The sequence below is a fragment of the Solanum tuberosum genome, unplaced genomic scaffold (assembly GCF_000226075.1).
Source record: "Solanum tuberosum cultivar DM 1-3 516 R44 unplaced genomic scaffold, SolTub_3.0 scf00517, whole genome shotgun sequence".
Lineage (NCBI taxonomy): Eukaryota > Viridiplantae > Streptophyta > Magnoliopsida > Solanales > Solanaceae > Solanum > Solanum tuberosum.
The window spans coordinates 302,633-323,182 of NW_006239435.1; the positions used below are offsets into that span (position 1 = coordinate 302,633).

At 31.2% G+C, this 20,550-nt stretch overlaps 3 protein-coding genes across 4 annotated transcripts in view; 2 read left to right on the forward strand and 1 right to left on the reverse strand.

Annotated features, from left to right (window-relative positions):
* The window catches only part of LOC102581049 (probable protein phosphatase 2C 10), a 7,940-nt gene extending 4,829 nt beyond the window's left edge, over window positions 1-3,111 (forward strand). The window contains exons 5-6 of the mRNA XM_006364797.2: window positions 2,249-2,403; window positions 2,479-3,111. Of these exons, the coding sequence (XP_006364859.1) occupies window positions 2,249-2,403; window positions 2,479-2,616 (293 nt within the window). The 3' untranslated portion in view covers window positions 2,617-3,111. The remainder of the gene's footprint in view (window positions 1-2,248; window positions 2,404-2,478) is intronic.
* A 9,212-nt stretch (window positions 3,112-12,323) lies between these two features.
* On the forward strand, window positions 12,324-16,509 carry LOC102581390 (pimeloyl-[acyl-carrier protein] methyl ester esterase-like). 2 transcript variants are annotated; one of them, XM_006364798.2, is made up of 4 exons: window positions 12,324-13,186; window positions 15,691-15,783; window positions 15,983-16,068; window positions 16,231-16,509. In XM_006364798.2, exons 1-4 carry the CDS (start codon window positions 12,560-12,562, stop codon window positions 16,373-16,375), a joined length of 951 nt encoding a protein of 316 aa, XP_006364860.1. In that variant the 5' UTR covers window positions 12,324-12,559; the 3' UTR covers window positions 16,376-16,509. The 2 variants fall into 2 exon arrangements, with proteins under 2 accessions (XP_006364860.1, XP_006364861.1); XM_006364799.2 differs by having other exon boundaries at window positions 12,325-13,186; window positions 15,983-16,050.
* Window positions 16,510-16,757: 248 nt separating this feature from the next.
* LOC102581950 (14-3-3 protein 7) lies at window positions 16,758-20,550 on the reverse strand. The gene is made up of 7 exons (XM_006364800.2): window positions 20,415-20,550; window positions 18,742-19,048; window positions 18,478-18,565; window positions 18,197-18,306; window positions 17,482-17,627; window positions 17,103-17,137; window positions 16,758-16,962 (listed from the first exon to the last, which is right to left on the reverse strand). The coding sequence occupies exons 1-7, from the start codon at window positions 20,479-20,481 to the stop codon at window positions 16,957-16,959; spliced, it is 759 nt and encodes a 252-aa protein (XP_006364862.1). The 5' UTR covers window positions 20,482-20,550; the 3' UTR covers window positions 16,758-16,956.

Consider the following 20,550-nt stretch of genomic DNA (forward strand, 5'->3'; position numbering starts at 1 on the left):
ACCCTTCGGGGTGGCCCAGTGGTTTGGGCTTGGGACTTCCATGTTGGAGGTCTCAAGTTTGAAACCCCTTGCCAGCGAAAGCAAGGGGTTTGCTTTCTGGGTCTAGCTCGTCGCACCGGGCTTGCCTAGTGCGGGTTACCTCTCCTATGTGGTTTGCGAGCTTTTGCATAGGAGCGGGGGTTTTACCCTGTGCGCACCCAAAGGGTAGCAGCTGCGAGTGTCCTTTGTCATCAAATAAAATAAAATAATTATAAGTATGAATAAGAAATATATGGACAAAGAAATTGAAAAACAAATAACTCTAAAGTAAAATATTAATTGTGAAGTGTCACTTTCTCAAGAAATGTTCATTGAGAAGGAAAAGTATGTCTTAGAAACTTGATGACAACATAAAGTGCACATTAAGTGAGCCGAAGCGCTCAACATGTTTTGCGCCTCGCTTCAGGGCCTTAAGCGTTCATTTGAAAACTATAATAAATATCTTTATAACACCTTTTTTAAACGAGGTTTTAATACAAATATCTTTTAACAATAAAAAAACATATGCTTAAATTATATATTCACCCTAGCTTTTATTTGACTTCAGAAATCATTGTATGTGTCTCGAGTTTCTCTTATTGATTTTGGTCGAAGTACCGAAAATTGATTTCCCATATCGGGTAAGGATCCCACACCCATGTTGTGTCAACAAGGTTGCGACACCGTCAAGAGTCTGCACAACTTAGATTGCTTATGCTTCCAATCTATAGCTGCTTGTGGTTGATTTGTCCCTATTCAATCTATCACATAAATTAGGGAAATGCTTGGTATATTTATTGCCATTTTCTCTCAACTTTCTCTTACGAGAGAAAATTTCCTTATTGTGCCATTAGAGAAAGTTTGACACACTTCTATAAACAAAAGCGTTGAATACATATTTACTTACCTTGTCAGGAGTACAGAATAATTGCTTACCCTTTTGTATGTGACATAAGGCTTCTATATAAGGAGCTCTTCTTGTAGATTGTAGCGCAACTAACTCCAAAAAGAGTTCGCTTCTTTTCTTTTGACTCTTGACAGGATGCAAGATTAGTTTAAGCGGTATGACCGTGTAGGTTGTCCCACCTAGGTAGCGGTGGATCTGTCTTTATCTGTATAGTTGTAGTCCCTGGACTTACTCTGTTTTGTTGTCACTCATACAATGTCCCTTCAACTATTTGACAAATCTTCATGAGATCAGTGAAATCCGCTCATCATTTGTTGAATAATTGATTCAAGCTCTTGTGGTTTGAGAGCATGCAGATGAGCGTTTACTCGGTTTGAAAGCTCTATTACTATAGGCTTCCTATCTTAGCTAAAAAGTCTAAAGATTTGGAAAACCCTTTCTAATGACTTTCCTTATACATCTGAGCTTTTTGCTGAGATTTTGGAAAACTTTGTGTTTATTGTCTTAAAATCCTGGAATATCCCTAACAATAGGCGAACAGCTTTCACCAACTCCCTGACTTAATCATTAATACTGTAATCTGTCTCTAAGTTCCTTATAGTTAAATTTTTACCGGCACTGTTGATTGTTGTCAGTGAACTTCTAATCAATTGCAAGTACGAGAATACAGGTAGCTCAGTAGCTGTAGATACTCCTATTTGTTCTCTTAATTGTCTCCATTTTTTCTGTTCTCCTTTCTCTTTTCTTGTCTGGTTGAGAATTGTTGGCTACTTTTATATTTAGTGTAAACAGAGGGGACTTTCACTTCAGTAATCAACCAGTAGGTGTATAAGCTTGTAACTCTACTTCTGCTCGTTGGAATGAAATCTTGTTGCTTGAGCCTATCTGTATTTATAACACTTGCATATCCTTTCATTTTTCTTGCAACTAGCTAAAATTGACTCTCTGCCTTTAGCTATGTTGCTCAAACTCTTCAAAAATGCCACTGGGTGCATGATAAATCCTTCGAAACCAGTTCATTTTGGAGGATCTGACAGTGTGGCAGCATTTTGAAGAGTCTGAGCAACATAGCTCTTTAGTGCAGAAACATGTTCTGCTTACACTGCTGGCCATAGTAGCTTCACGTGCATCTGCATCCATTCACTGCATTTGCTTTTTAGTCAAGTAGTAGTAGTGGTGGAGGTTATTTTTTGGTGTGATGGAGGTTCAAAGGGCCTAACAGTGAAACTCTGTATGTCTGGAAGTATTACCAAAATTGGTTTATGTTCTTCAGGAAACAAATTGATGTATTTTTTATTGATGACTTTTCTGCATTTTTATCAGGGGATGTTGCAAGGGTGAACGGGCAGCTAGCTGTTTCTCGTGCTTTTGGAGATAAGAGTCTCAAATCACATTTACGATCAGATCCCGACATTCTTGATATGCACATTGATGTCAATTGTGATGTTCTTATCCTTGCAAGCGATGGTCTCTGGAAGGTGCGTCTTTTCCTCAGTTTTCTGATGCATGAACTGTCATCAAGGGTTCGTCTTTTTTACTTTATATTAATTCAGGTGATGTCTAATCAAGAGGCAGTTGATGTAGCTAGAGGCTTTAAAGATCCCCAGAAAGCAGCCAAGCAATTAACAGCTGAAGCGTTGAAGAGAGACAGCAAAGATGACATATCTTGTGTCGTCGTCAAATTTAGGTGATAAACTTGTCATACCATATACTTATACTTTCAGATAAATAAGTGTGTGACTAGCATACAGTATAATCTAGAAATGTACAAGGGTATCGAATTTGTGACCGTTTGAGTGAAGCTTGGGAGAAGACTGGTGTAGTTGAATGACAGAAAAAACCAGAAGACATAAAGAAAAGGTGTTTGTTAATCAGGTAAACATAGTTCATTTGAACAATCGGAGTGGTCATTTACATCGTCTGAATGTATTTGTTCAAGTTAAAAGTAGATAGTGAAGCTAGCAGGCCATGTGAAGTTCAATATTTTTACTTCAATAGAGAGGCCTTATTAGTCTCTGGGTCTTGTACATCTGGTGTTTGTTTCTTAAGCAACTGAATAGGTCTAAATCTCCATTTACAAATGGAGTATGTGTAAGTGGAGCCCCTGTAAATTTGTTTTGGCATTTTCATGGTTGTAACTTGCGATGAACGCTTGTTGATACCGATGATATTTGTTTATTTTTCTATTTTATGTTCCCTTTCTAAAGAACAAGAGCATTTCTGTGGTCACTTCTCCTCAGGAAAGAGGAGAAAATGCTTCATTTATCCTTCGGTATTAGTCACATCTCGTATATTCATTTAGTTGTAGTAATTTTGCCCATTCGTCGCTAGAATCTTGTTTAATATTGTTACATCTCCAGGTAGAGAGACACAATTTTTTCGTAATGTCTTTTGAGTTTTGTTTTCTCAGTCCCAAAGTAGACGGAAACAGCCTCTCTACCTCCACGAGGTAGTGGTAAGGTCTGTGCACACTCTATCCTTCCCAGATTCCACTTTGTGAGATTTCATTGGACATGTTGTTGTTGTTGTTGTTGTAAAGTAGATGGAAACTGGGAAGGATAGTATTTCTCATAAATCATTTTGCAATATTCATGTCTCTCTTCCTATTAACAAAAACACAACCTCCACATCTCTTCTCCTTTTTTCCTTTTTTTGGGTACAATGGAAAACTAAATACATTTCTTAATATCCTTCATAAGCTATATGGCTTAAAGTTTGTGAGTTGGGTAAACTTTTTCTTCATGTTTGTGACCTTCGTTCGTTAGAAAATCTGCATATTGATTTGCCTCCCTCCGCCATACTTGAGTGAACTTCTTCATGTTTGTAACTTTCGTTCGTCAAAAAATCTACACATTGATTTGCCTCCCTACCTCCATATGTGTATATGATAGTGACTGTTCATTTTGTAATAAACATTTGCAAATCTTTAATAATTGCCCTAACAGGATGACACTATTATCAAACTATGCTCAGCTGTGAAAGTCATATAAAGAAATAAATAGAGGGGAAAAAAAAGTAACATATAGTAGGTATACATAACCTACTTATCGTAGTTTACGGGTGTCAATTGTAGATGGAACTTTTAATTACATATACATAAAATTGGAACGAAAAGTGATTTTCAAAATAATGCAACTCTCTAGTAATAATGGTATCATCCTCCAATTAGGATATAGAAGGTTTGTAGGTTGCAAGTGCATTGTCTTGTTATTGTCCATTTATCTTAGTAGTCTTAATATTGTAGTTTCTTAACCTTCAATTTTCTAGTATTTGTTATTTCTTGTACCACAATTATCATATAGTTTCATTATAGTTGTTGTTTTGTTGTTATGAGTTATTTGTTTCAAAACCTTAATTGAAACAAATTTAAGGCTTTACTCCGTAATTGAGTTTGAATTTTTCGAGAAGAAAAAAGAAGATTGCAATAATTTCTAAAAACTAATGAGAGAGAGAATATCTCACACGAAAAATATATTTTTTTAAAACAAGTTGATTTCTTATTTATTACTATCTCGTATATGATAAATATTTACTTATTTTTGAGGAAAAAAAATTCAAAAAATTTATCCGACCAATGGAATGAGAAATGTTTTCTTCTATGCCAAACGCACATAATTACAAAGTGATGGGCCTTTCTAACATAATAGAAACTTGAGGTAATATTTTGCTTATTATAAGCAACAACAAGGCCTTTTTCATCAAAGGTGATTCATAAGAAAACCCTAGCCCCACCCCTTATAAATAATGGCCTCTGTATTCTGGTAAAACGAAAAAGAGAAGCAGCTTCCACCATTGAAATCGATTGTTAATCATAAGAGTTTATGAGTTTTATAAATTATTTATTTTTTATTTGTTATTAAAAATGCCTCTTCTTTCAGCTACAAGGGCAGAGATCTGAGATCGATTTCTTGTAGCTTTGTTCTGGAGGCATATATTTATTTCAATTCGAAGGTTTATTTATGCCCAGATTTTGTTTTTCTGGGTTACTTCGTCTTGGTACATTTGTTCTTTGAACTATAACATTTTTATTTGCTATTTCTAAGCTACCGCCGTAGAAAATAATTTAAATAGATTGTTTTTCTTTTTTTATCATGAACGTTTTTTTTCATGGAATTAACAGTTTAAACTCGGTGGCGTAGGCACATGTATGCTAGGGTGTTAACACCCTTAGTCGGAAAAAAAATTGCATATATAAGTAAAATGATATACGAAAGTGATTAAATAATATATTTTGGACACTCATGACTTGTTATAGTCTAGTGGTTTAAGATGTTTTGAATTTATGTTTAGATATTTTTAATGAGTCAGTGTTTGCGTGTTTAAATTTCACTTGGAACAATTTTTTTTCCCTTTTTAAAAAGAATTTTTGTTATTTAATTTTTGGACCCTCATCGTCAAATTGCTGACCCCACGACTGTAATTGTACTGTCTGACTGAATATGGTGTAAGCCAATGCAAATATACAATATTTATGTTTGCATTTAACTTATGGACATTTATTCTTGTGTTATATCGAATTTGAATTAATCAGAATTCAAATAAAAATCAAAAGCTCAAATTGTAATGGCCTAATCGTGTTCAAATTTCAGCAACAATATCATTTATCAAGTCTTAGTAATCAATTTGAAACAATAACTAAAAAAAGTTCTCCAGTTTTTATTCTCAACAAATACTTATGATCTAGAATATCTATTACACTATGATGATTCAAACCCAGAATTTATAAATGGAAAATGGTAAAAAAAAAAAATACTTTCTTGGACTATTTGAGGGGTAATTTTTTTTAAATTGAGGATATTTTCAATAGGTGAATGAGAGTATTTTTGAACTTTTTCAAATAGTGTATTGGTACTTTTGGTCTTTTGATTTATAAATATTTGTTTTGTATCTTCTAAACCTATTTCTCATCTTAACATTTGGGTTTGGTTGAATGTATTATATATTGGAATTGGAATAAAAGAACAAACTGATTAATTTTAAAAGATTGTGGAATTACACGTCCTAATGTGTGTATAATGTTCATTCTGTGCTAAAACATAATTAGGAGATAATAGTAGCTCCATAAAAATAAAGTGTCACTAAACTTCAATTATAGCTCAAAAGATATCTATAGCTTTTCCCTTAATTCAATCATTTCTTTTTATAACTTAGATGAATCTAGCATGTCACGACTCTATAAATACTTATTGGAACCTTTTTTTTTTTTCTTTTTTTTTTATTTGATGTTTGATATTCGTAGTAAAATATTTTTAGTTATTGGAGAAACAATTTCATCTTTTGTACCACATCTTTGTTAATATAGGGAGAAACAATCTCATCTATTGTATCATATCTTTGTAAATATAGGGAGAAATAATTTCATCTTTGTTAATATAAGGAGAAACAATTTCATCTATTCTACCACATCTTCGTTAATATAGGGTGAGTAGAACGGTTGTTAACGAAATATTTGCACCATATGGCTTTTTTTAGCCTTTTTAACTATTGTTTCCCGTTAGATTACAACAAAAAATAACACGTTAAACTAATTATACAATTAAAGTGTGAAAAAGTATATATGTATCGATTGACTTAACTTAGAATTCAAATAGTGATACCTAATTAGGTGGGACATAAAATATCGAAAATCATATTATCATGTTGAATTGAAGTTTTTGAAGTTGATATTCAGTATGGTATTTGAGAGTAAAATTTGAATATTATGGTATTCGAATTTGGGTTTGGTATGAGACATAAGTAATATTTAACATTTATTATTTCTTAAATATTGAATTATTTACTTAAAGAAGGTCATATATAAACATGTCTATTACCCATGAGAATAAGTTAATAGAGAAAGTTAAAAGACTTTTTTCTATTATTATTGTTAAAGACTAAACATAAACAATTCAATTACATGTTTTTTAGTTATGTTAATTTATTTTTTAAAATGTCTTTTTACTTATTGATCTTTAATCATATCATACCTCTATATAAAAAAATAAAAAAAAATTAAGAAACAATATTAACTTTGTGATACAATCGACTATAACTTTAACACGGCATTATCAAATGTCGTAGTGAATCGAAATTTAAAAATCTTGATATTTGATATCAACTTTAACTAACAACTGCCAAATTACAAATCCAAAATTTAAAAATTTCAAACTGAATATAGAATGTCCACCCCTCTCCCGACCGATAGCCTAATGATCTATTCCGCATAAAGAAACTGTGCTTTTAATTCATTTGACTTTCTCCCCGTCATTTAGGTTTCGAAACGGCACTTTGTTGACAAGTGACAATCTATAATGGCATGGCCATGAACAACTTCTCTACCTAACATCGTTTGAGTAATGTTTATGAAGTATGAATTTATGTCTTGCTCAGTGGCGGAGTTAAAATTTTTAATAAGAGAGTTCAAAATTTAAAGAAGTAAACACATTAACTAATCAAAGGGGTTCGACATCTATTATATATACATAAAAAAAATTAATCATATATAAATAGTAATATTTTTCACCGAAGGGGGTTCGGATGAACCCCTAAATGTATGCTGGCTCTGCTCCTCAGATTGCTAATTAAAAATTTATTAACTAAATTAATTTTATTAATTATATTTTAAAATCTAAATTTAACTATTGATACTTTATGTAGCTATTCAACAGTAAGATAAACTACCTTATAAAAAATAGAAGAATTTTAATTATAAATCCTACCATATTTTCCACCTCAGATACATGTATCTATCGCGTCTAGATAAATGTATCCGAGATTCATGTTAGTCAGATACTCAAATACATATCATTAAACTTATCTAATTAAGGATTGTATAGCCATAAATTAAGAAGGAATTCACGCTTAATTGTAACAGTTATGGAATATTTTGGCGTATTGCAACTTCTAAAAATAATTAAAATGCAACCTGAAGGGAAGAGAGGTAATTATGTACTAAACTAGTGGGATTTGTGTTGTTTACCCTTAATAAGAAATAAGAATGGTATTGAAATAAAATAATATTCTATGTATTTTAATTAATTTGTCCTATTTTAACTAGAAAAGTCATTTAAAAAATTGAATAGTATAATCTTAAATTAATATGTCGAGCTATATATCTCGTGAAATATGCACGTAATTTATTACACAATAAATTTTTAAAAGGAGAAAGCATGGAGCTCCACGAAGACACGATTCACATTAAAGTAAGCATGGATCATCTTTAATGTTTATTTATTTATAAAAATAAATGAGAACTTATAAAAATATCATAGAAAATACTCCTTTTATCACGTATTACTTCAATATTTCGTTCATAAAATATTTATTTTAAATTATTTATCAATCTATAAATCAAGTTAGAATTAATTAAAAAATCAATTTACCTTTTACATTATTATTTTTAAAAGTATAAATATTACAAAGTTTTCAAAAAGTTCCTAGTTGAGTAGTTGTTATATCTTGATATCAATGGATAGTATCCTTCTTATTTGTAATTGCTTAAACGAGGTTCGAAAAGTGAAAAATGACAAATAATATGAGACCGAGGGAATATGTAGATGTAGTTTCGTTCTCCTTTAACGACAGCCACTCACTGAACCCATATCCGATTCCTTGCCCTTTCTTTAATTTTGTTTTCATTCGTTTTTATTGCATTAAAATACTGAAAAATTTCTGCAACAATTATGTTGACATGATAACACTAAACTGTTTTTTTATTCCAAGTTGGAACAGCTGGTAAAACTTTGTTCTGAATAATCATATAAGTAACACTAATACTAGTAGAGAATATAAAATTAGCTATGAAAGGTGTCGATAATTCTCAACTAATCTATTATTAAATTTTTTTGAATTTAATTGAATTGTTAATAACTTAGTACTAATCCATAATTAAATGAAATTAGCATCAGATTTTTACCATGTAGCTATAAAATTTTGTCTGTTATTAATTTTTTAATTTTGTAGAGGTGTAAGTAACCAAACATTTAAAGATGGAAATTATGTGGCCGACGTGCCGACGCTTTTAATGCTTGAAAAATTCCCATCTGTTTTTCTCCGCACATTGGTATTATCAAATTAAAATTATGGTAACCTAATTGTTGTAACAAACTAAAATTTTATATTACAAGATTGTTCATCAACTTTTGTAACCAAAGATCAAAAGAAAAATATAGAATGACATAGCTCTAAATCTCTAATGAGATGGTTTATCTTTTATATATAGGCATTTTTAGTGCACATGTTTGTTCCTTTAATCAAGATATTAAATGTAATTTGATAGCATATTAATTGGGTTCTCCGTTGTGATGGATTCGTAACAATTGTCTTTTTTTTATGGAAAGAAGAAATTTAAATATGATAAGAAAATTGAAACGAAACTAACATATATTGAAAGATGTATAAGCTTATTGACGCTCAATATATTACTGTGAACGAATTAAAAATGACTTTTACACATCATAATGACTTTTACACATCATATATTAGAAAAACAATCATTTTACCGAAAAAAACAATAAATTATAAAAGTTTAGTAAGATAAAACCTAACATCCTCTGCTTATATATTTCTTATTATTATTATTATTATTATATAAATGAAATAAGTTAGCCCCTAGACACCTAGCCTAGCTAGTGGATTTTTCTTAAGAAAAAAAAAGGAAGATATAAAAGTCCACGAAAAGAATTCGAAACACAAGAATATTCTTATGATGAAGACGTTAGATTGCCATTGGAAAATCGAGAACTATTATACGAAATGACTCGTTCTTTTAATTTCCACATTAAAAGTTCAAAGAATATGGTTCTCTATTTGTAATATCATTTTATATTTTTAATGACTTGTCTAGTCTTCAAGAAGTTTCGGATGCTAAACCACTTTATTCTAATACTTTTGAAAAGCCAAATTAGCTCAACAACATTGAATTGTATTCTATAATAATCCAATGCAATACTATAAAACGTGTAAAAGATAATATTTAAAAATTATTTTATGCCCAACTGAGAATTACTTTTTCTCAGGTTTATAATCATTTCGAAGTCAATTAGATAGCTTTGACCATGAAAGAGTTTATTTTTTTTCTCCATCCGGTGTTCGGTGTCCGGTGTCCGGTGCCCACATTGGAACTCCGATTAAATTCGAATCGTGCTCTGCAGGACCCATTCGGGGTGAAACTCCCAACAAAATTTTCTCCATACCCAGAATTCGAACCATGAAAGAGTTATTATTATCTAAGAATCTAGATTCCTCTTCTTTATTTATTTTTCTCTTAGATTTTAAATATTATCACTTTATTTGAAAAGTATGAAGTTGGAATTTAAATAAAGTCGTTTGATTATATTTCTTATTTGTAAAAAGATATTTAAAATAATATACATCTTTTAATGTACTAAAATATAACTTAAAAAAGTAAAAAGCAAATTGAAAAAACAAGTCATTAAGTTGTTTTTCAAACTTGAAATACGAGTCCGGAGCCAAAAAGGTAACAAAATTTTTCAAAAATTCCAAAAAGACAACAAAATTAATTATCAAATCAAAAGGGTAACTCTTTTTAACACCGTTTAAATCCGTCTAAATTAGGGTAGCCGCCGCATTCACTAAACAAGGCGCAAGGCAACATTGCCTTACAAGGCGCAGGGCCTGCGCCCTCTTTCATTTTAATTAATTTTATTTAATTTGTTTTTTATTCTTTTTTTTTCAAATTTTGCATTCATTTTTTTTGCACGTTAACACGACTACATCATATATATATAAATATTTTGCATTCATTTTTTTATATATTACCTTTTAATTATATTTATTCACTTTAATATGAATAAATTACTAAGAAAATAAATTTGTTATCACATTATTTAATAATTTTAGACTATTAATCGAATTATTTTATTTTTATTTTTGTTCAAACATTTACCACATGAAAATTACAATGTTGATTTGATTCAACACTATAAATTTTTTTGAAATATATACACGTGAAACTTTTATAGTTTTACAAGGCGCATAGCCTGTGCGCCTTCTTTCATTTTAATTAATTTTATTTAATTTGTTTTTAATTATTTTTTTTCAAATTTTGCATTCATTTTTTACTTTTTCAAAAAAAAATAAAAATATATATATATATATATTTTGCATTCATTTTTTAATATATTACTTTTTAATTATCTTTCTTCACTTTAATATGAATAAATTATGAAGAAAATAATTTTTTTTATCACTTTAAAAAGTAAAATTTGAATGCCTAATTAAAAAATGAATGCAAAATATATATAAATAGAGACAAAAAAATTTAAAAACAAATTAAATAAAATTAATTAAAATGAAAGAAGGCGCGTAGGCCCTGCGCCTTGTAAGGCAATGTTGCCTTGCGCCTTGTTCAGTGAATGCGGCGGATACCTAATTTCGACGGATTTAAACAGCGTAAAAAAAAATTACCTTTTTGGTTTGATAATTAATTTTGTTGCCCTTTTGAAATTTTCGAAAAAATTTATTACCCTTTTGACTCCAGACTCCTTAAAATACAACTTTAAGTTTGATTTGAAATTTTCATAGTCAAACACTAATTTTTAAATAAAATAAAAAATTATTTTAAAAAAATTAATAACTTTATAATCAAACGGAAATATAATAATTAATAAGTATCACTTAGATGTACTCTAACCAATTTGCGTAGTATTTGTTTAGGCACTCTTATATAGAAATAGCTTTTCGATGTCATTTTCTTATAATGATATTTTTAAAGTTAATGTTAAAAAAAATGAGAGAGTAAAAACAAAATTTCCTAAGAAAACAACTTGGTACCAAATTATTTGTCAATAAAGATTTCTAGAGCACTTATTTAGAGGAAACTTTTTATTGGTATAAGTTCATATTAAGTGAATTATTTAATGAGGTTGTTAATTATTTTAATTTTTTTATAAAATAGTTCAAAAAAAATAGCCTTTAATTTTTTTTCTTAAATATTTTTTAAAATTGTGTGTCAAATTCTAATAATTTACTTAATATTGACAAATTCTAATAATTTACTAATATTGAATAGAAGAACAATAATTAACATGATTATTTATCATTAAGCTGTGTTAAGCATTGGAAATGATTAGAAAAATAACTAATTAATACTAACGGTTTAACATGAAAAAAAAATACTCTTTCCATCCTATATTAGTTGATCATTTTTCATTTTGCATGATGCTTAAGAAATTATAAATGAGAAGACAAATTTATTAATTCACCGCTTAAAAAATTTCTTGAGAATTTTACAAATAAATGTGTGCACTTTTAAAAAAAATTACTTGCAAGGGTAATATAAGAAAAATGTAATTAATGCTTTCTTAATTTAATAAAGTGGACAACTATTTTAGTATACTGATTAATAGAGTGAGAGAAATTAATTTGTTTCCCTAAAATATTCATGCTTAAGACATGAAGAGGAGCCAACAACAATAGAAATTTACTTATTCAATATTCAAAACAAAAACACACACTCATCTATGTTTTTGACCATTCCTTTTGACCTCAAAATAATTCATATAAATATAGAAAATTCTTCATCCACTTTCCATTTTCTCCCTTTTTCTTCATTACAATTCCCCATAAACCTCTAATTTTTCTTCTCAAACTCTGATAACACACACAAAACTTTGTAATTTGCATTTTCCAGTGATGCCCAAGTGCTTTAGCTTCACCGCAACTCAAAACCGGTGCCTCAAATCCACTTTCAGCAGCCGTGGACTCCGATCTACTTTCACTGACCTCAAAGATGGTACCATCATGCATTGCTGGGTACCCAAATCCAAAAAACCGACCCGACCCGATTTGGTCCTAATCCACGGTTTCGGAGCCAATTCCATGTGGCAATGGAGCGAAACGGTTCGGATCCTTTCCCGTCACTTCAACGTCTACGTCCCGGACTTACTCTTCTTCGGCGACTCGTACACCACTCGGCCGGAACGGACTGTGTCGTTTCAAGCTCAGTGTGTGAAGCGAGTTATGGAGGCGAACTCGGTGACGAAGATGAGCGTTGTAGGGCTGAGCTACGGCGGGTTTGTGGCGTATGATTTCGCGGCGCAATTTGGGGATTGTGTTGAAAAAGTGGTGATTTGCTGCGCGGGAGTTTGTTTGGAGGAGAAGGATTTGAAGGAAGGGTTGTTTGCGGTGAGTAGTGTGGAGGATGCAGCCAATATTTTGCTGCCGCAGACGGCGGAGCAAATGAGAGAGCTTATGGGTTACACGTTTGTTAAAGCTCCGGCCAAAGTGTTGCCGTCTTGCTTGCTTACTGACTTCATTGATGTAAGTCTCTTCTTTTTTTTTTTTTCATTTTATTTACTTTCCTTTTTAGTCGTTTAAAAAATATATTCCTTTCCTTTCACGTGTCATGTTTAAAAATTCACGAAACTAAAAGATATTTTGATGTGATTTCGATAAGAATGGTCATTATTGCTAGTGTATATAAGTTAATTTTACTTAGTTTGACGAATTAACTTAGTGTTAAATATGATTTAGCACCACTTGATCCCTACATTATTGGAGAATTAAAAGTTGATTTTTCATTTTGAAGTCTATTTTTCAATCTCTCGTGGTTGAGATAAATGTTGTCTAAATTAACGAAAATTTTGAATTGTAATATTTTATATAATTAGGATATACTAATTTTACTTTAAAAATTGTATGCTCTACTTCACGTAATATGGAGGGAGTAGTATTTTCTTCTTCTTATTAAATTCAACTATATGTTGTTGAGGAGCAAAGACAATGAATGCGTTCTGACGGGCCGTTGAAATTGATATATCAATTTAATGTTACAATAACTATTTGATCTATTACAATTTTTTAAAAAAATACTGTATTAATTTATATAATAGGTGAAATCTTATAATAAGAAAGGATTATTTCACATCCGGAATTTATATTTACAACATGAATCAATAAAGCAAATTATATACTAGCGTAAAATACAAGTAAGGAACAAAAACTTTTTTTTTTCCTTGAGATAGGTTACATAAGAAACTTCTTCAATTATTTTACTAAGGGATAATTTCAAAGATAGTAAGTTAGATTCTATTTGGATCGCTTATTTTAGACATTTTAAAATATTTTTTAAAATGTTTTGGTAAGATAATAAAAATTAAAATATTTATTTTTAAGTTAAAATAATAAAAATAAATCAATAATATAACTTATTCTTCATTTGTCTAATATTTATTGTTCATTATTGACTTGACACATAGATTAAGAAGTAGTAAATGATAGGAGTATTTTACCAAAATCACCCTTATTAAATATTAGTCATCATTGAAGTAATATGTGATACTCACTCCATTTCATATTATTTGAATTGTTGAGACATTTTATATTTTTCAAATTAACTTAATTGTTCATTCTTCAAGACTATTTTTAAGATTTTCTTCTAATTTTACCCTTCATTTGGATTTTCAATGTGATGACTTCAATAAAATTTAATTAATGTTTAGTTATTTTAATTATAAATTTGACAATAATTAATAAGGGTAAAAATGGAAAACTATGTTTAATTTATGTCTTAATCTATTTTTCTTAAAGGGTGTGAAACACCTCAAAAATTCAATTAATATGAAATGGAGGGAGTAATATTTAATATGTAGCAAAAATAAAATAGACACAAAATAATAAATTATTCATTAATTTTATATTTAAGTATTAGTAGTATTCATTAGACATGCTCTTAATCCTAGATTCTTCTTGCATTTACCAAAAAATATCGAGGAAATTAAAGTGAATCATCCACTTGTGCAAAATGCCAAATCACCACTTAATTAGATTGTTTAATATTTTTTCATGCCCTCAAGATCCTACCATGGGTAAATTGATGAAATAATCAATTGTGCCCACTAATAATATAATTTAAATAGACAAAAATGATTTTATAAAAATCATTCATTTTTTATTTATATATTTCATGTGTTAGTTTTACCATCTTTTATGAAATAGGTCATATAACTAAAATAATATTTAATTATTTAAAAGACTACAAATTCCCACGTCAATTTATGGTCCCTGCGTAGCTCATAAACATTAGGATTTAACCTATACTGTGTATAAACATCTTTTATACACCATTATACAGTTTATACAAGTTTGCTATATTATATATAGTAATAATTTTTCCCAAGTATATATTGGTCTACTTAACGTAAATTTTTCAAAAGCAGTAAATATTTTTTAATATTTCCCTTTCCTGTTGGCCCTGCTATCGCAATTTCTGGCCGACTAGGTGCCTCCAATGGAACGTTTCATGTGTTGTTTACCTAAACCAATTTCTGTTATATTATTGTTGATGAAAGGTCTGAGTTTATTAAACAGGGAAATTAAAGACATTGACGTCTTTTATCAAAAATAAAATAAAATCGAAGATTAAACTAATGTATTAGAGGATAATAATAACTAACAATTCACAAGTGACGTATTAATAATGTGTTCCTCAATCCATATATTTATGTATCTTTATGGGTTTTAGGCATCCCTTACGAAAGATACTCATATAATAGTCTCAATCATAGAGTATTAATCCGTAATTAATACTCCACCAATTGAGTATGCATATCTAAACATCATTACTTGTCTCTATCATCGTAATTGAATACTCCAACTTACAAAAATGATCATTTAAACCCATCCAACATTTATGTCATTATGTGTCACGTCAGCATTAAACAGTGTGGAAATTAAGTAAATTTGATATATAAATATCCCTTGTTTGTTTCTTCTTATACTGCTCCATATTGTAAATGAGTATTTTGGGTGTTATATATGTGCAGGAAATGTTTACACAGTATGTAGAGGAGAAGAAAGAATTGCTTCTTGCAATTGCTAAAGACAGAAAACTTTCTGATCTACCTAAGATCACTCAGGTTTTTTTCCCTTTTCCTTGTCTACATTTGCACTTTTCTCTCTATTTTGTCCCCATCTTTAATCTTTTTTACCCTTCAAGACAAATATTCGCGGGACATAAGTTTATATTTTCATCATAATATCCCACAAGTTATGTCCCCCACCCCCCTCTACTACATTGATCAAGAATTTTTCCTAATATTGCTCTTTATTTTGCAGCCAACATTAATAGTGTGGGGAGATCAAGACAAAATATTTCCTTTAGAACTAGGCCACAGATTGAAAAGGTTCATTTCCCCAACTGGGTTAATTGAAATTTTGATATACACTTGTCAAAATATTTACATCCCTTAGCTCGATAGACATAATTATACATGTCTACACTCATACATCTCGATTAGTTTTGTTGGATATATTGTGTGATAGAATCATGCTTGGTGACTGACTTTTTGAATATTTTTGGGCAGGCATTTAGGGGAGAATGCTCAGATGGTAGTCATTAAGAATACAGGCCATGGTTTTCTTTATGAGAAACCAAAAGATTTCCATAAGCCTTTGAAAGCATTTCTCTTGGGTACCACAAAAACTGCTCCTCCTCAGGACCAAACATGATTCACTTGCTGCCTACCATAATGTAACTTGGTCATAATGTATCATCTCCATTTTTTGCTATTTAATTCATGTATTATTGCTCTACCACCATCCTAAGAAATATTTTAACTACTATTATAAAAGAATTTTAACAACTACCATAGTTGCTCTCAAATCTCGATTTCTTTTTGGGATTCGTAATATGAAAGGCCATTCAAAGCCACCACACTGTTGACATGAAAATGCCACAATCCATTGACGTATAGTTATCGTTTGTCTGAATCGCAAGCATTTCTGCAAATGAAATTTCAAATACCTGATGAATTGCCCTGTTTGGACTTTGGACCCAACCTGCTCAATTTCCACCTCTAAATTTAGCTATATTTCGAATAGAACATTCACATCATGCAACAATAGCAGCAATTTTTTTTACTGAAAATGACAAGGAACTCTGGGAATGTTTATGTATATGGAGGAAGAAAGTACAAAGCCAATAGGCATGAATCCCTGAACATTATATGAAAAACAAAGACTTTCCACAAGCTAACATGTCTCTCAGGAGCCAGCATCACAATGATTCGCCGACACCTCTTGAACTTCAACTAGTTCTGTAAACATGAAAAAGAAAAAGGTGATTAACGTGACAAGACAGGCTTCAATTGTCCAAGCTATACGTAGTTGTATATGGATCATTTCAACAAGAATATAACAATGATATTGAAGTTGAACCAACGGTTAGAAATCATACCTCTCCCTGGCGCTCATCACCCTTAGAATGCTCACCTGACAAAATGATCACATATCAACGTCATTTCAATCGGTAACTATTTTACTTCTTTATGTTTAATTTCAATAGATCCTATTCATTGGTATGGATTCAAAATCAGCTCTTCGTTTTCTCTTGTCATATATCCCTTTTAAATCGGGATCAATATTTATTACAGTCAACAGAAATTAATTTTATGGAGCTATGCAACATAAAAAGGCAAAGATTAATTGCAAAAGCAACAGCTTTTCCCCTATTTACCAAATGTAACAGGCATTTGAACCTAGCTCATAAAGGTCCACAACCATAAGAAAGCGAATTAACTTGGAAAACATTGAAGCATCCCATAAGAAGTACGTACCTCCCTCTTCAAGATCTGATGTCCACAAAGTGAGATTATCCCTAAGAAGCTGCATGATAAGGGTGCTGTCCTTGTAGGATTCTTCACTTAGACTATCAAGTTCGGCAATAGCTTCATCAAATGCCTGCTTGGCCAAGTGGCATGCCCTGGTAGGAGGTGGATAAAACAAAAGAGAAACAAATTAGGTACGGGAAGTATCCTTAATAAAAGCAGATCACAAGTTAAATTACCTTCCCGAGGCACAATCACATGTACAAAGAAAAAGAAGAAATGTCAAATACTCAATACTACAACAACAATGACATACCCAGTGTAGTCCTACAAGTAGGGTCTGGAGAGGGTAGGATGTACGTAAACCTTACCCCTACCTTTGTGGGGTAGAGAGGTTGCGCCCGATAGACTCTCAGCTCAGAAGAAAAGATTTCAAAGCAGGAAGACAAATATGTCAAATACTCATAGATTACCAAAACTATCCGTTGAAACTCTGTGTAAATATATTTGAAAAGGCAACAGCTCAATATCATCAAATGATTCACAATTTCACAGTTTGATGAGAAAATCATTTTCAAAAGTTCCCCAGTTAGTATCTCCAAGCTCGTTTCATTATGAAATGGGGAACAAGAAACAAGGGGTGTACTTGATGGACAATGGTAAGTTAATATCTTTTGTCTAGTCATAACATATTTAGCTTCTGTCCATAAAGTTGTTATCTAACCTCTCGGGTGAATTCAGAATCTCATAGTAGAAAACTGAGAAGTTCAACGCGAGTCCAAGTCTGATTGGATGAGTAGGAGCAAGATCTGAACTAGCAGTGGCAGTAGCAGCCTACAAAAATAGAGCAATAACCTAAATTAGGAACAAGACATAAAACCAAAGAAAATATAAAAATAATGTGCAATCATGAACAACAAATGTAGGAAACAAATGATGCAGATCTTTTATATAGACGTAGAAGAACATCTGAGCCAAATTTGAATGCGGTTGAACAAAAGAAACCTCATAAGCTTTAAGTGACTGTTCAGATGCCTCTTTACGATCATCCCCTGCTTTGAACTCTGCTAAATAGCGATAGTAATCTCCCTTCCTGGATGTGAAGTAAAAGGAGGTAAACTTGTAAGTTCATCAATCAATTTTTGGGGATAAAACGGAAGAAAAACAACCAACTTAAATAAATTAAAACGGGGTCACACAGAAAGCAAATATGTATTCATCTCCATCACAAATAAGAGAAGAAAGCAAGTAAAAAGGTCAGCAACTTACATCTTATAGTAGAAGACAGTGGATTCTCCAGTAGTGGACGAAGGAACAAGGTGCTCATCGATCACTGACAAAATGTCGCTGCATATTTTTGTAAGCTCGTCTTCAACCCTCTGTCTGTAAGTCTTTATTCTCTTAACATTCTGCTCATGACCCTTACTCTCCTCCTTCTGTTCAATCGAAGACAATATCCGCCATGAAGCCCTTCTTGCTCCAATTACATTCTTATACCCAACCGACACCAAATTCCTCTCTTCAACAGTCAGTTCGACATCCATCTTAGCAATTGCCTTCATTGCTTCAACCATTTCTGGGACAACAAATAGAGAATGCACAACCACATATTTATCAAACTTTAAGCAAACCGAATAGTAGTAGTAAGTAAAAGATTGCACAAACTTATTAATTATGAGTAGTAAAGCTTCAAGTCTTCTCTCATTTAAAAAATAAAAAAAGTCTTCTCTTATTTGTATTGCCTATCTGTATGCTCAACATCACTTCTTATCATCAATTTGAAAGCTTCAAGCTTCTCTCACTCATACTATTTGGCTCTACACACAATAGTTCTTTCGCCTCTAAAAGAAAGATTAGATAAGATAGACTAAAACCAACGGGATCAAGCCAAATGATCCTTTATCCACTCATCACTTTATGTTATAATGTTCATCCTAGATCATAATCAGAATGACTTTCATCTCTCAACATGACATCCGGTACCTTAAAACTTAGCCTTTTGTTATATTACCATATATCAATCATAAGATGTGTTTCTACATCATATAATATTACCTCATTTTTTGCAAAACAACGTGCATTCACATTAGCTTCCACAGTATTCTCCACCGCAGAACTACATACAACCTAACAAATAGATGTCCTGCTATGTATAAAACTAGATCAACTTAGACAACAAACTATAAAAGTGAACGATTTTCCTCCAAGTCCACTTTAGTTGACATCTGTGCTCATAGATCAACTCAAATAAAAGCCAAATTATTCATCAGTAGCTTTCCTGTTCACTACACCTTGGTAAAAACTCTCTCAATTGATCTGAAGAAGTAACCACTACTCTAAGAGAAAATGGCTTTTTAATTAAGTCCATATCTAGCGGAGACAAAAACACTAGGTGATTTCTTCCTATGTGTCCAAACTTCATGGATAGAATTACCAGGTATCAGTGCTGGTGGATCGTATAAACTACCCATTGAATTAGTCGAGATGCACGCAAACTGACAAGACACCATGGTTATTAAGAAGAAAAAAAACTACTTTTAAAGAACATCAAGAACTGTTCAAGGCAATTTCCAGTCTAATTTGTTAAAAAAGACAATCTAGCATAACAATCAGCAACTACATACTAAAGGGGCACCCCAGAATAGAGAAACAAAGCAAATGAGCAAAAAAGATCACAACTTGATGAAATCCCAAAAGACCAAAAATCTAGAGACAAAAACAATAATTTTTTGCAACTAAAAAAATTAATTAAACCCCAAAAGAACAAAATCTAAAGACAAAACCAAAGAACACCCAGTATTTTTTTTCAAGATTTTGCAACCAAAAAAAATAATTCAAAAACCCCTTTTGAAATCAAAGAAAAAAAACAAAGAACTGATACTAAATTTCTACAGCAGCATCAACAACAAAAATTAAAGAAATTTAAAATGAAAAATGTATACCATCATATCTCTCAGCTTGCTCAGCCAGCCTAGCCAAGTAAACCTGTTTCTCTCTTTCCTTCTCCATTTCTGCTCTCTCTCTCTCTCTCTCTCTCTTCTCTCTTTGCCTATTTTCTTTTGTTGAATTGAATTATAT